This window comes from Cucumis melo, chromosome 9 (genome assembly GCF_025177605.1).
Source record: "Cucumis melo cultivar AY chromosome 9, USDA_Cmelo_AY_1.0, whole genome shotgun sequence".
NCBI lineage: Eukaryota > Viridiplantae > Streptophyta > Magnoliopsida > Cucurbitales > Cucurbitaceae > Cucumis > Cucumis melo.
Window position 1 is genome coordinate 3,061,830 of NC_066865.1, and position 16,428 is coordinate 3,078,257.

At 31.6% G+C, this 16,428-nt stretch overlaps 1 protein-coding gene across 1 annotated transcript; it reads left to right on the forward strand.

The window, feature by feature from the left end:
• The first annotated feature begins 4,527 nt into the window (after nt 1-4,527).
• On the forward strand, nt 4,528-11,866 carry LOC103498049 (nuclear/nucleolar GTPase 2). Its single transcript, XM_051089607.1, has 12 exons — nt 4,528-4,685; nt 5,016-5,247; nt 5,804-5,937; nt 6,321-6,450; nt 6,982-7,142; nt 7,384-7,485; nt 7,593-7,697; nt 8,179-8,307; nt 9,599-9,739; nt 9,900-10,000; nt 11,033-11,090; nt 11,206-11,866. The coding sequence occupies exons 2-12, from the start codon at nt 5,016-5,018 to the stop codon at nt 11,584-11,586; spliced, it is 1,674 nt and encodes a 557-aa protein (XP_050945564.1). The 5' UTR covers nt 4,528-4,685; the 3' UTR covers nt 11,587-11,866.
• Nucleotides 11,867-16,428: the final 4,562 nt, after the last annotated feature.

Here is a 16,428-nt window from a genome sequence, read left to right on the forward strand (position 1 = left end):
GTGTGTATATATATATATATATATATATATATATATATATATATATATATAAATATTTGATTGATCTCGTGGTTACTAAAAAATGTCATTGGATTTAAATTACTATACTACATATCATACCTAATCATTTAAATTTAATTATATGGGTTTGTTTCCTAGGTTTAGGGTATGGGAACTGAATTGAAACTTTAGGATCAATTTTTAATTATCTCAAAGTTATTACTTATTTGATTATACTTTTCTTTCTTTATTCATTTGTCTTTATAAATTATTATCTTCTTCCTTTTAAATTAGTTTGCCTTTTTTAAAATACTAAATTATTTAACTAGTTTGAGAAATATGAGAATAATCTTCATAATTTACAATTGTGATTATTTAGTTTTGTAATCTATTTCAAAATCTTAACTAAATTTTGAAAATGGGTAGTGTTTGATATAGATTTTGAAATATGGTGGTCTTTTTTTTTTTTTAAGAATAATGTGAGTGAGATTCAAACATAAAAACTATCATTAAACCGAATAAGCATTATGATTTAAAAAAATATTTAAATCACAAATAAAAAAGAAATGACAATCTAATCACAGGTTTTTGTTTTATAAAATCTACATAACAAATATAAATTTATTATATATTCGAATTTGAGGATAATAAATCAAAATTAGATAGATTTGAGAGAGGAGAACACTTTTTTTTTTTAGACAGATAAAAGAGAGTAGTATATATATATATTCTTTTTTCATTTGTCTTATCTTTTCTGTTTAGAAAAGACAAATAAAACTATAAAAATAAAAAATAAAAGGATATTAGGATATTATATAATTAAATGAAGAGTATATTCAATTAATTGGCAAAAGTAAAAGAAAAGATTAGTTTCTTTGTCAGCAAAAATCAGTACTACAAATATGGCCTACAACCTATAGAAAAAGATATTGAAACACACAGCTATGTTCTTTGATCATTAGTTCATTAAATACATATTTGGTGTTGTTATTGCAATCTACATAAATTAATTAAATGCTTGAAATGCAAGTAGTAAAATTCTTAAAAGAGGGGTTTTTATTAAGAAACTATTAAAAATGTTTCTCCTCGAATTTCGATAGGTTGGTTCAAAGGTTCCAAATGTAGATTAGCTCAAATGTAAGAGAAGTTGCACCGTTGTGATGGTTAACCACACGCTTCAATGCCTATGTCAATTAGTGAAGTGTTTGGTACAATTAAGTACGAAGTTTTGCATACATATGGTTGGACGTGAGATTATTGCTTGATACATATGGTTGGACGTGAGATTATTGAGACTAGGGATGTGCAACAATTTACTAAAGTAGTTTTCTCAGCCAAATTAACAAATGTTCAAACTGACCTCATCTGTCAAAGAGTGGAAGTGATCATCGAGCATCTGTTTTGCTTGATTTTATTCTTTAATTTTTTTTAAAAATGTCAATTTGGATTTTTTTTCTAAACGGATGGTCTAACCCCTCCTTATCTCTAAACGTTGTCTTAGGTTCATCAATTTTTGTTTTGGTTTGCATGCACGCTCACCCCCTAGTTGAGATTACGACATATGGTAGCACTTAGCTCAATTTGCATTTAGCTTAATTTGCATCTTACCCCTTTCTTGAGATAAGGAAAATTGATCACTTTGGCCATCTACAAATCGAAGTAGCTTTCTCTTTCTACTTTGAACGATAAGTAGATTTTTTAGGATCTTTTAACTTGGATGGTAGTGAGTGAGATGAAATTACGTCTAGATACCTTTTCAAACGAAAAGTTTAAACATCATCCTCTGTTACAATTTTTCGAAAAAGCAAAAAGCAAACAAAAACAAGACGTTAGATTGAATTATTATGGTAATTGTAATAATGTTTCATACATGAAAGACCATACAACGACAGATGAAACAATAATCAAAGTACAATGGTGGAGAGGGAAGTGGGGGTGCGAGTGCTTGTGGGATGAAAGCAAGTGGACAAACCTTACAACACTCCCAAATAATTTCACCCAACATTATCATTCAATTGCGAATCATGGTCCCATTTATTATATATAAACTCCAGAAAAAAAAAAAATAATTTTCTTCTCGTAAGGTAATGTTATAATGATTAATTAAACATAGAGATAAAAGTTTAGGATTGTTCGGTGTGTGATATGGTTTATAATAGTCTACGTATGCATTTGTATAATAAAGATTTTACAATGTTGTCCCTGATTTGTAAATCAATCAAGTTAAGTTTGCTCAAACAAATATTTTAAAAAGTTTAGAAAAAAAAAAAGAATCACACACTATTCATTCAAACTTAATTGCATGTCCACATCAACAGCTCATTCATTAGCAACTCTCTTTCTTGAAACAAGGAAGGGCTTGGGTGATTGTATTGAATATTGTATGGTCTTTTCTTTTTCTCTTCTTCTTTGGGTTGAAATCAAAGTGGCCCCTTACAAGCCCACTCATTACATCATACATCTTCATCATCATTAATGGGAACATGAAATCATGTCCCTACAATTCTACTAGACCCACTTATCAGAAATCGTAAGAAAGGATCGTATTAAGGTCGCATTTTATTTCATTGATATAACTCCAATTGCAATGTTCTTGTTATCGTGACCATTATTGTTATCATTCTATGGTCGCTATCGTTAAACATAATTTGTCATATTTATTGTTATTTTTACTGTTATTGCAAGACCTTGGTGGTAGCAACAACAGTAAAAATCATACCAATAACAAATAAAATATGACAAATTCAAAAATTTAATAATATTTGTAATGGTAATGATAACGACTAATGGATTTCACAAGTTGAGTACACTTGATATTTTTCAATAAGAATACATTCTTTGATTACAAAATTCAAAGTGGAGTCCACTTTTTAGATTATCATTGATTTATTATGTTTACGGGTGAATAAACACGACCTAAATTCATAAGGTTTTAGTTATAAAAATTACATTTAGAAGGGCATTACTAGAAGATGTCCATTCTTTACAGAACCCTATACTTTTAATAGGGTGAAAAATCTTTTGGTTTAGGTGGAAATGTATGGGAGGGAAGATAGAGAAAAAAGACGGAAGTTGATTTTTTCTTTACTATGAGTTATGGTCATCCTTCTCACATATGACGAGATATGTTCTTGATTATTATAATCCTATGATTTTTAAAATTTAAGATTTATTACCTTTTTTTTTTTTAAGTAAAATGCGTTTTTGTTCCTTAAATTTGAAAATAAGTTTCTATTTGGTCCATACAATTCAAAAATAATACTTTACGCCGTGTTCGGTAACTATTTTGTTTTTATCTTTTTTAAATTAAGCTTGTAGACACTACTTTTACCTCCAAATTTTTTTATTTGTCATGTATTTGTTACCGAAGATTTAAAAAAAATAAATTAAATTTAAAAATTATGAAATAGTAGATTTCAAAAAGTTGTTTTTCCTCCAATTTTCTTTATTTGTTATCTATGTGTTTACGGATGATTTAAAAAACTAAGTTAAAATTTGAAAAGTATAAAATAGTAGATTTCAATAAAGTTGTTTTTGTTTATGAAATTTGTTATGAAACAACGCATTCCAATTGATATGTTGAGGTTGTTCAATTCAATTTTACCGGAAAATTATGGTTTTTTGTTTATCTTAACGGTGTAGTTACTGTTGTAGCTATCATTAGTATTATTGTCACAATTGAAAATTATTCAATTTTGACATATTTATTATTATCGATACCGATATTGAAACGATGATACCGCTTGACCCCTCAAAGATGAGGTAACGATAACAATAATAGTAAATTTTATGAAATTCATAATTGTAAGTATATATATGTGAGAAACAACCCGATTACACATGCGATTCAAACTCGATCATTATCATTTATCCATCAATAAAATTTCATTAGGACGATTTTGGGAGACGTGACATTATTTCGATTTAGTATTAGCATTTTGGCTAACCCTAAAATCCAATTGTTTTAAATTTTGATTTAAGGGAAATATAAAGAGGATATACTCTATACATATTAGAATATGTGGACTTTTTAATTGGTCAAATAAAAGGAAAAAGAAAGTGTTTAGGTAAAATAGAGAAAGAAGGGGAAAGCAAACCACCCCGGTGCATAGTACCCACCGACGCTGCTCTCCGTCGTCCCGTCCGGCCCTCGAGGTCGCCGTCAAACGTCTGCCGTCCGCTCACACCGGTCGAACATCGGCCAGCTCTCACAGTCTCTCTTTTAGCTTCGTTTCCGACCGTTGTCCAGTCCTCAGTTGACGCCGAAAGCCGCTACCCAGTTGCCGTTCACCTCCGCCGTCGCCGAATTTGCTGTTTGAAGTAAGATTTTTGGTTTTTTGATTTTTCTTCGTTGGTTCTTAATTCTTAAATACACAACAAATTCCTTAGCTTAAAATCTTTTGCTTTTGATATTAAAAGATGATTATTAAAAATATAACCAACTAATAGAAAAAATCGAACCGGTATGGCTGGTTCGGTTAATTTCAAACCGAACCGGCCCCTGTCCCTCGTAAATATCCGTAGTCATCTTCTTCTAAAAGCCCTTTTCGAAACCCTACGTAGGTTTCGACTTGCAGTCTGCTCGGAGTTCCATACTCACCTTCCACAGCCACACACGCACTCTTAGCGGCTGCCGACTCATTCCTCTTCTCAGCTGCGGCAGTCTCGCTTATTTTCCAAATCAGGTTTCGATTTTCTATTTTGTTTGGTTGGTTTATTCACTTCGCATACGCATAAGAAAGGGAAGAAACGTCTTCTTTGTTGATTTCTTCTCTGACAAATGTTCAATTATTCTATCAAAATGCAAACATAAACCAAGGGCGAAAAACAATGAATAAAAAGAAACAAGAAAAAAACACATAATTACTTTTCGAACAGAGGTTAGTATTTTGATGCTTAAAGCTAAAGTTACTTGTCTACCCATCCAAATTCTTCGTTATTCTTGTTGAATTTTTGGTTTTTTTTTTTTTGGAGTTTATTTCATATCAACGAGTTAACATAAATTTAAATTCAAGATGGCGAAGAAGAAGGAAAAGAAGGTAAATGTGTCTGGGAAACCAAAGCATTCTCTGGATGTCAACCGAAGCAATGAGAAAAACAAGAATGGGCGTAGTGCCGCCACGGTGCGACGACTCAAGATGTATAATACGAGGCCAAAACGTGATCGGAAAGGAAAGGTGTTGAAGAATGACCTTCAGTCGAATGAGTTACCTGACACACGAATTCAACCCGATCGCCGCTGGTTCGGTATGTTCTTATTGATTTGTGTTTTATATGCTTGCAATATTTCATTTCTTACTTTTCTATTTCAATTGCTTGGTTCTTTTAGTTAGTTTTTTTGTCCCACACGTTGAGAGAAGCACATAAAAGGGTTCCCTGGGGGGCATGAAATATGTTGTTCTTGGTTGAGATTGTAGGAAAAAAGTGACCGTCGGGTTGGAGTGGCATGTTTATAAGCTGATTAGCGGATTGTTTGAACGTTTTGTGTTGATTTAGCAAATGGGGGAGAGATTGTCGGAGTCCACCAGAACAATGGGGCACAATGTTGGATGAGAGTAAATTGCAAGATGGATTTCATACTGTTATTAGGAATTTAGGGGCATGTGGTTTTTTGGGCTTTTAGTCAATGCTTATTGGGAGCTCTCACTGTGGCCTTATTCAATAATTTTTCCAGATGGTGCCATGCCTACATTTCTCTCCTTGTTCATTATTTAATGAACTTGTATTCTGAATGCTATTGTATTGTGTTGTGATAAGATTTTGGAGAGGAAGCATAACGATCTGTATTTACTTGAATTGATAGGGAATACCCGAGTTGTAAACCAGAAAGAGCTCGAAATTTTCCGTGAAGAGCTTGAAAAACGGATGTCAAGTAGCTATAATGTGATTTTGAAGGAAAGGAAGCTGCCCCTTTCCCTGTTGAATGACCATCAGAAGGTAGAAGGTCTTTTCTAAAATTTGTTGATTTGAAGTGTTTTTAGGTTAACTTTCTTTTATAGATAAGGTTTATTTATACACATATTTTACACCACTGTTGCCAATGTTCTTAGCTGTTGTATCGGTTTTTTTTTCTTTCAAAACTTGACAAAAGAAAGGTTGTCCAATGCCTGTTGAGTGTGTTAGTGTTGTTATCTCTCACCTTCCCACCTGATCTTACTCACTGATTCATATACTAGATGAAGCTTTGAATGCTCTATGACATCATTATGTATGCTAAGACAATCATCCATTATGGTATCTTGTTATAAGAGAATTATGTTACTAAGGAAGACAAAAGTTTTCAACTTTGATATGCTAATCTGGTACCTTTATCTCTGAAGCAATCCAGAGTCCATCTTCTCGACACAGAACCTTTTCAGGATGCATTTGGGCCTAAGGGGAAGAGAAAGCGACCAAAGCTTTTGGCTGCGGACTATGAGTCATTACTTCAGAAGGCTGACAAGTCCCATGGTATGAAATATTTTGACTCAGTCTCTTGCATTTGCAGAGAAATTTGGGTAAACAAATGCTTTCTAGGGAGTAGTGGTCAATTTCTGTGGTATTCCATCAACTGTTTGCTTCCCGATTTGCTATTTCTTTTCCTTGTATTAATTTGAAGTTTGTACCTTGAATCTTGTCAAAAAATAGAAAATAAAAGCGATTCTATTCCTTTTTTGTGATTCTATTCTTTTTATTTGACGAGATATTTCAGATGATGCTGTTTTCAATTTATGTATTGCTTTGCTCTTTTTTGGGTGTAAACGTTTGCACCAAAAAGAATATCTTAAACTTGAAGATCATAGCCTCAATTATCTTGTTGAAAATTGAAACCTTATATTTCCTTTGATAGTGTTCTCTTGTATGTCCTTGGATTATTTCATTCATCAATGAGATTGTTTATTATAAAAAATGAATATATATATTTTTTCATTCAATTTTTTTTGTTGTCATCACAGATGTTAAAAGTGCTGTTTTTCCTATTGCCTATTCTTTATTCTTTAGATGACTTTGAGGAAAAGTATGCTGAAAATGCTACTGTAGAGGGAAGCGAAGAAGATGGTTTTAGAGACCTAGTTCGACATACTATGTTTGAGAAGGGTCAAAGTAAACGTATATGGGGTGAGCTCTACAAAGTAATCGATTCTTCAGATGTTGTTGTCCAGGTTTGTTGTAATTATTGTAACTATTATTTCTAAATGTTGTTTACCTTATTTCTTGTTTGGAAAGAAACGTCTTCAAATAGTTTGCACATCTGCATATTATTACATTTTACATGTTAAACTTCTTATCTTTTTCCTTCCGTGTCAGAATTGTGTTGTGTTACCCTGCAACTTAATACAAAAGCCCCTATCATTTCTTGCATTTCCATTTGACTTCTCTTTTGATTATTTGTCATTGTTCCAGGTTCTAGATGCAAGAGATCCACAAGGAACAAGGTGTTACCATTTAGAGAGACATTTGAAAGAGCATTGCAAGCATAAACACGTGGTTCTTCTGTTAAATAAGGTTTTACCTTATCTTTGATTTGGATTTTAAAGTTACCTACTTGGTTCTGAATTCTTTGATAACTTCTTTACGGCTGGCTGAGACATTTTAATAAATGGCATTTTCAGTGTGATTTGATTCCTGCTTGGGCAACAAAGGGATGGCTTAGAGTGTTATCTAAAGAATATCCAACTCTAGCATTTCATGCAAGCATCAACAAATCCTTTGGAAAGGTATTTTTTTTTATTAAATTAAGGACCCCATAATATTACCAATTTTGTCAAGATTCATTTCTTGCTAAGAGTCTAAAATCGCTATGGGAAAATGTGAGTCATTCTTAATCAATTTTGAAGGCCTTCAGTTGTCTTCTTTTTCAACCTCGTTCATCCCATTTTCTGTGTTAGAAGATGGAAGGTTCATTAATTATATGAAACGGTTTCTTATACTTTAAATTTAACATCCCTAGACCTTTCATTTTTGTCCTTATACTATAGATTATTTTAGTTGATTTCATGCAGTTTTTTCCTTTTGTAAAACAACATAGTATCTGAAGCTCTCTAATGCTCCCTCTATTTACAATTGCATCTTTTTATGTTTAGATCATATTGGTCATGAGAAAATCCACAAGGGAATCGTTTGATGTATCATCTTTGGCAATATAGAAGAAGCATGATCTTTAACGGTGTTTTTAAAACCCTTTTTTGTTGCTCCTAGGGTTCTCTCCTATCCGTGCTGAGGCAATTTGCCCGCTTAAAAAGTGACAAGCAAGCTATCTCTGTGGGATTTGTTGGGTATCCCAATGTTGGAAAGTCATCTGTAATTAACACTCTACGGACCAAGAATGTAAGTTCTCATTCTACTTTGAAATGTCTTGTGTTAATGTGAAAAACTGTAGTCTATTTTTTTAAAACATTCATTTGGTGGTATGTCTGGACTGAATTTTGAACGAAAAGCTTGCACTAAATAATTAGCATACAAAAGGTTCTATCTTGTTACTTTCGGAACAATCATTGCAAAATTTGGATGCCATATATCTTGTTATGCTAAATTTGGATGTTCTAAATTTCATTATCCGGATCTTCTGTAACTGTGTGGACGTCTGTTAGGTGTAACATGTTTTTTTGAGAATATTCTTATTCATTTGAATGTTTATGAGCATATGGCTTGCTTATCAAATATTGTCTTTTGAATATTTCCGTACCAATGAATCACAAGTGTGATGAGCCACCAAGTTGATATTACACTACGAAAAATGCAGAATCTTTCCGTGGAGTTGGAGGGAAAATTTCAGGAAATAATAGTTGGAAGGGGGTGGAGGTAAGGTAACAAGTCTGACACACAGTTTGTTTGTTAAGCCTAGTTTCAAGTAGCAGGGCAGCCCATTGTTGCCTGATCTAAAAAAATTGGAAAAGTTAGAGGTGAAGGTAACGAGTCTGACCTAGTTTTCTTGTTAAGCTTAGCGTCAAGTAGCAGGGTAGCCAATTGTTGACTGGGCTAAAAATAATTGGGAAACCCAGAGGAGAAGGTAACAAGTCTGACACCCAGTTTGTTGAAGTCTAGTTTCAACTCTCAGGGCAACCAATTGTTGACTGGTATAAAAATAATTGGAAAACCTAGAGGCAGGCGAATATTAGATTGAAGATTGAAAGGTGGCTGAATCAATAAATTTTTTCTTGGACTTTTCTTACATATCAATGGAAATATTTGGAACAATCTGGAGTTCAGATGTGCTCATGTGCAAGAAAGTGTTCTTGATTTGTATGTAAAATATATATTTTTAAAGGTTTTCTAAAAACTGGAAACTTTGATTTTTAAGATAAAAAAGATTACGATTTACGAGCATATGGTACGGCTGGTCTGGCGTTCACAAAAAAAGAAAAAAACACTTTAATTTGAATATATTGCATGAAGCTGGTAAGTTGAACGTCCAACAAAGCACTTCCATTACTTTCTTCACTGCTAAGAAAGTATGTCTTAGAAGCCATGGTAACTTTTAGGTCTGTTAACTATCACTCAAAAGATTGTTTCAATCTCTCGCCTCTGTTGCTTGTCGTTGTGATACTATAGTGAATCCATGTTATACACATACATACATACATATACATGAAATGTAACTTTGCCTTTCTTTTATTAGGTATGCAAAGTTGCACCTATTCCAGGAGAAACTAAAGTTTGGCAATATATAACTCTCACAAAGAGGATTTTCTTGATTGACTGCCCGGGAGTCGTTTATCAAAATAGCGACACTGAAACTGATATTGTGCTTAAGGGTGTGGTATGTTTCTTCTCATTTTCATTTGCATTTCCTTCTGGTTTCTACCGTTACCATATAGGTTTTTTCAATTAATTGGTATGGAAATTACCCTTTTGCCAATTTGTTAATATTTTATATTACTGTCTGTATGTATAATTTGGTATTTGGAACTTTGCACTAGGTACGAGTTACAAATTTGGAGGATGCATCGGAACATATTGGAGAAGTTTTGAAGCGTGTGAAGAAGGAACACCTTGAAAGAGCGTACAAGATAAAAAATTGGTGCATGACTATCCTTTTTGCTTGATTTTGCAACCGTTATTATTTGGTTCAAATATAATTTTTCAATCGTTTTTCAATTTCCAAAATGCGTTTTTAGTCACTTTTAAAGGAAAAGTAAAATACCATTTTGGTTCTTACTGTTATTTATCTAATACCCACCTCAACTACATGTCCACGTTGAGTGAGGATCAAAATTATTATTAAGTGTAGGGATCGAATAGAAAATAGCAAATTTGACAATTTAGAGGGAAAGGAGAAATAAACCTAAATGTTTAGGGACTAAAGATGATAAAGCTTAGGGGGTGTTTGGCCCTAGAATTATGGGGGAGTGGAGTGGGTTATGTTAACCCACTTCACCGTTTGGGGGAAGGATTATGGAAAACCTAGGTTTTCCAAAATCCTCCGTTTCTCTCTTTTTCACTATTCCACTCCTTCTCCGATCCTTCTCACTCCTTCCCCAATCATTCTTACTCCTTCTCCAATCCTCCACCAAACATATACTATCATAACACTATTATCATAATCCTTCCTCCAAGCGCATACAATCATAATATTACTTATCATAATCCTTCCCCCAAACGTATACTATCATAGCACTACTTATCATAATCCTTCTCCAAACGCATATTATCATAACACTAGGTCTATTATAGTACTAGGATTATTATATCACTAACCTGCCCATAAATCACTCCTTCCCCTAGACAGCCCCTAGGTTGTGGGAGAAAAACAAAATTTAAAAGTATCATCATTGATAGAAAACTTTATGCTGTTGCAGCAGCCTTTCATGAAATCTCTTTGGTAATATAATCTCTGCTCATTCAGCTATAACCTTCTAGTTTGCAGCAACTGTTAGTGTAATGCTGTTATTTGATGACATAACAGATGATTAAAGCTGCGTCCATGGCCCTCGTAGAAAATTATTATGTTTTCCAATAGAACAATCTCTCATTCAGTAATTTGCTTATTATTCATATTCTGCCATCTGATTAAATAATGCTGAATATCAATTTAAATTTGTTCTCATGTTAGGGAGGACGACAATGACTTTTTAGTTCAGCTTTGCAAATTGACCGGCAAGCTCCTAAGGGTATGTCATTTATTTTGAAAGTTATTATTGTTTATCTTTTTGTTCAGCCTTGATTGCAATGAGTTTTATGGAACTTGAAAACTAACTGTTTCAAGTGGGATGGTCTTCTTTCCAGGGTGGTGAGCCTGACTTAACCACTGCAGCAAAAATGGTCCTCCATGACTGGCAGAGGGGCAAACTTCCCTTTTTTGTTCCACCACCTCGAGTGGAAGACGAGTCAGAAGAACCCAACTATGGTGTTGATGATGACTCAGGTGTGGACAGCAATCAAGCTGCAGCCGCTTTCAAAGCCATTGCAAATGTTATATCATCTCAACAGCAAAGAAGTGTGCCTGTTCAAAGGGATCTGTTTAGTGAAAATGAATTGAATGGCGAGACATCCGACCAGACTCTAGTCTCCGAGGATGAATTACAAGCTCCTCTTTCTGACACTGAGGGAAAGACATCTGGAGATCAGGACGACAAAAACGAAGATGAGCATACAATTGCAAGCTGAGGTCATCTGGTGATATTTTCCTGCTTAATTACATATTTGTTGTATCTTTTTTTTGCCAGTGCTTCTCTTCCATCCTTTACTTTAAGGCTCTTAGCAAAGATAGGCCATAAATTCTTAGCTTTCAATTTTTCTTTAGTTATATCTGTTAGGGAAGGCCAAAAAAGCTAACCCTATAATATATATGTAACATGTCTAGTCTCCCTACATTTAGTTGGAAACAAATTTTGGTATAGGTCTTTAAAAGCCATTTCTATTTATTGCAACACATTGCAAAAGAAAACAGCGCCCGATATGAAATGTCTCATAAATGGTTTTCAAATTTAGAAAAAGCATAGGCTGAAAATTCTTTTCATTTAACAGCTGGGACATAAAAAATTGGATGGCCATCTTTGATAATAGTGAGAGAGGGAAGGAAAAGGGGATGTCTTGGCCTTGGCCCCGATTTAGTTTTGTATTAAATTCGTCCACAATTATTGGGATGTAATAGTGTGAGTAGGGGAGGGTTCGAAATTATCAGAGATATAATGGTTTGAATGAATGGAGCTTTCTGTTTACCTGTTTCTGGAAGTATATGACAGGTACACCAATCCATCTCGAACCGAACTTGGCAGTTAAACTCTAGTGCAGTGATGATACTTTAGAAAAGGTCCTATGGAATAATAGATCGACACTAGGGCGATAAAAAACTGTAGTTCTTGTTACTTCTCAATGGTCAATGTCGTCTTGTTCAAAACTACCCACAATTTTTTAGTGTGATTTTTTATTTTCTCGTTTGATGTTTTTTATTCTGGATTTGGGTGATGTAGTATCATTGAGTCAAGTGTTTCCTTTTGTATTTGTTTGTACGATTATTTTGTCCTAGTAGTTTCAGGTTGGTTTTGATTTTGGTTATCGTTAAATAAATTTCTAAAATGTCTTACATTGATTTACTTTTAAAAAGTGTTTTTACTCGAAGGAGTAAGATTTTTTGTGTTTTTACTGCATAACTTATTTTGTTTTGATTGGCCGTGGTCAAGACTCAAGAGAGGTCTCTTCCAAAGGTTTTTCATTCGAATTTAAATTTTTTTTCTTTCTTCCTTTTAAATTTCACTTTTCAATTTTTCAAACGCTTTAATAGGAAAAATAATTATTTATGGTCCCCTATAAAATAGAGACCATAGACGTCATATAATAATTATTATGAATAATAAATAAACAAAATGTTGTATGAAATTGACTTTTTCTTAAAGCTAATATTTTCTTTATGGACGGAAAAATAAGAAATTGTTATTAAAAAAAAAAAAAAAACTGTTTTCAACAAAAAATAAAAACAAGAATGTGATTAAGCAAATGTTAATTATTTGAATGCATTGTTTTAGAAATTGATCAAAGGAATATAATTCAAATATGACTGACTAACTACTCATCTAAAGATAACAAATAATGTAATAAATAAAATATGTTGATGACATTAAATTGCATTTAGTTATGGGGGAGCCTTAAGGTTTGTACCTATAAAACGTAAAAAATAAAAGAACACAGGAAATTATTGCTCATACTTTGCTTTTAAGCAACAATGCTTAATCATATTGAACATTTTTTTTCTTCTAATATAATGCATGTTACATATCATTCTCTCTTTTTGTACTTTTCTTTTAAGTTCAAAGGAATTGATTATAAATTATAATTATAAAATTCATCAAGATTTTTCATGTTAAGTTGTCCACGTCAAATAGATTTTTCTTTGCTCAAATTGTGATTCGGCTCTATTAGGATGGTGTGAGTTGAATTGGGAGAGTTGCCCCATGGCTCGATGTTTTGGATGGTTTGTTTTTCTTGAAAAACTAAAAAGAAACATAAACAATGTTTCGTTTATCAATTAACGTTGGGTGTACCTCTGTAGCTTGAGTGGTCTAAAGTGTATTTAAAAATATTGGGATGGGTCATTTTTCATGCCATAAATTTACTTCGTGATAGTCATTCAACAATACATATTACTCAAAATCATGTTCTTCACGAACACACAAAACAGATTGAGATAGACTGTTGTTGTGTTTATGTTCGATATGACACCATTATTGCATATCATGTTCCTACAATTAAAAAGTAACTTGCAAATATCTTTACAAAGTGCTTCGAGCAACAAAAATTATTTCTCTATCTTCCTCACAAGTTTGGCATTTGTGATCCTTATGTTCTAGAATCCCATTTGAGCAAGATTATTGAGAAATATATTTCTATGTATATGTTTTATACATTCTTTTTTCTTTCTTTTATTTTTGAATGTATTTTATGTCAAGAATTTGATTGTATATGAATTTATTTTACGGGATGTCTGACACCCTAAGTTGGGTGGGTAAAAGAAACTCATTCATTGTTTGGTTCACCAATAATTGAAAAGATTTATTATCTCGTTATTCGCGTTGACTTGCGTTTCTCACTTCATTACTCGTATAAGCTACTCTAATAAACTCAATTGTTGAATTCGAACACACTAACACCCAAAATGAAAATTTAAAGAAATAACCGACAGAGAAGCATACATCTTTCGTGGAGAAGTTTGAATGATAATAAACATAGAAAAGACATAATACTTGTGTATATATTTAAAAGAAAAGGAAAAAAGAATGGAGAAAAATGAAAGGGTATGGTGGATGTCAATTGAAGACTTTTGTCTTTTTTTTCACCGTCACACCATTAATTATAATCTAAATTATTAAAATGAAAGCTTTTTTTTTTCTTTCTTTTTTTAAAGAAAAAACACCAAATGAGATTCTCTTAAAAAATTAAAATTACAAAAAATATTAATAAAATGATATAGCAATCGTGGAGTCAAAAAAAAGGCAATTTCTTTAGGTTTGGAGGAAACTTCATTGGTGAAAGGGAGTTGGGATTTGGCTAAATGATCTATAGGTCTATGCTACGTATCAAATAAGAATGTTGGGGCTTCCAATTTAAATAGATTAATTAGATGGATAATATGTCATTACTTTGAAAACTTAACATCTAAGAATCCTTTTCTTAAAAAAAAAAAAAAAGAAAGAAAGAAAATTCCGAGGCTCAAGTTTAATGTAAAAATATCGTTATGAAATCAACGGGTAAAGAATACAAAGAAATGTAAAGAGAGATATGTTCACACGAGGTTTTCGAAGAAACGTATTCCGTGGAGTTTAATTTTTGTTGATGTTTTATTTATGTTGATTGGATGCGATAATATGGCTCGATGTCTACTACTTATAAATTAAAGTAAAATCACGATTTATCACTCGCTCTAACAATAGTAAAACGTGTGTCCTTCGTTTCAATACATTTAGCTAAAGGGAAAGACAACTTTTTTTTTTTTTTTTGTAAACAAAGATATGTACTTTTTACATTCTTGTCAATGGGTTTCAAAGTGAAAATATATATGTGTGTACATGTGTATATATATATATATATATATTACTTTCATAAAAGTTTAGAATTAAAAAAAAAGAGGGAATGATGATAACCTTTAATTATTTGAAAAGAAAAAAAAGTCTCTTTGCTCTCAACTTGCTCTCTTTTTGTCTCTAATTTTATAATATAATTTAAAATTTTAAAAAAGTATAATTAAAAATAAATATGATTTTAATTTAGAGAGATGCATTTTCCATGATCCAATGAAGATACAAAATCAACAAAATCAATTTGTTTTATTACAATATATATATATATATATATATATATTGATAACAACTTTTCTTCTCTAGAAAAATATATGGAGACCATTGATTGAACTCACCTAATAACCACTAAATTGACAAAAATATTAATCAATTCCTAATATTTGTATTTAATGTTCAAATCTTTGAAGGCTATTTGTATTTATTTTCTTGGCAAAAAATGAGAGATTATTGAATTGATAATAAAGATTTGAGATTTTGCTTTTGCTACAAAATAAAGGCATGTAGGGAATATTAAGTTTAGATAGGGCAAGTTTTGAGACAAGATGGACATCACTTATCTCGTCTTATCGCTTTACATTACGTATAAATCATAATAATTGATTTATTAGAATTTTTAAAAGAAAATTATTTTAAATGACAAACTTTTTAAAATTATTATAAATATAACAAAATGTCTTAATCTATCTGCTGCGATAAACTATACTATCATGTGTTTAATAGTACAAAATAGTAATCTATCATAGTCTGTTGCTAATAGTCAGTAAAATTTTGTTATATTTAAAAATAATTAAAAAAGAAAAGATAATTTTCAACTTATGATAATTACACGAGGGAAAAAAAAAAACTAAAATAACATAAAAAGGTACATATTCTTTTGTAAGCTTAATTAACCTCTCATCTATCATATTTTAGAAATCATGCAATAATGCATCATTTTTTCCACATATATATATATATATATATATATATATATATATATAATTTCTTGCACAATTTTAAAATACAATATTCTATTATGTCAACAACTGAGAATTGCTGTAGAAACCTAATAGTTTAACTAATGTTGTTCTAAAACAAGTAAATTTCCCTTTTTTTTTGTCTCAATATGGCAACAAAAGCATCATTTTCAATAAGTCATTACTTTTTCCCCCCTAAATTTCAAAAGGAAAAAAAAAAAAAAAAAAAAAGAAAGAAGAAGAAGAAGAAAGAAGAAAGAACTTGAAAGCACTTAAAAGCAATGGGAGACTACCAATTTACAACACAAAATTGGAAAAGAATAAAATTAGAGTAAGTGAAAGCACTATTAAATTTTTGGTGTATTATTAATTGTTGTTTTTAAATATAAAAAAATAAATTAAAATATTCTTAAAAATATAAAGATATTATTGATAGACATTATTGAAAAACTTTTATCATCTATTGCTTTTAATATCTG

Bases quoted from the DNA above. Each gene is read 5' to 3' on its own strand.
- LOC103498049 (XM_051089607.1), top strand. From the start codon at position 5,016: ATGGCGAAGAAGAAGGAAAAGAAGGTAAATGTGTCTGGGAAACCAAAG. The intron at 5,938-6,320 runs GTAGAAGGTCTT...TTATCTCTGAAG, and splicing joins TGTTGAATGACCATCAGAAG to CAATCCAGAGTCCATCTTCT. The intron at 7,698-8,178 runs GTATTTTTTTTT...TGTTGCTCCTAG, and splicing joins TCAACAAATCCTTTGGAAAG to GGTTCTCTCCTATCCGTGCT.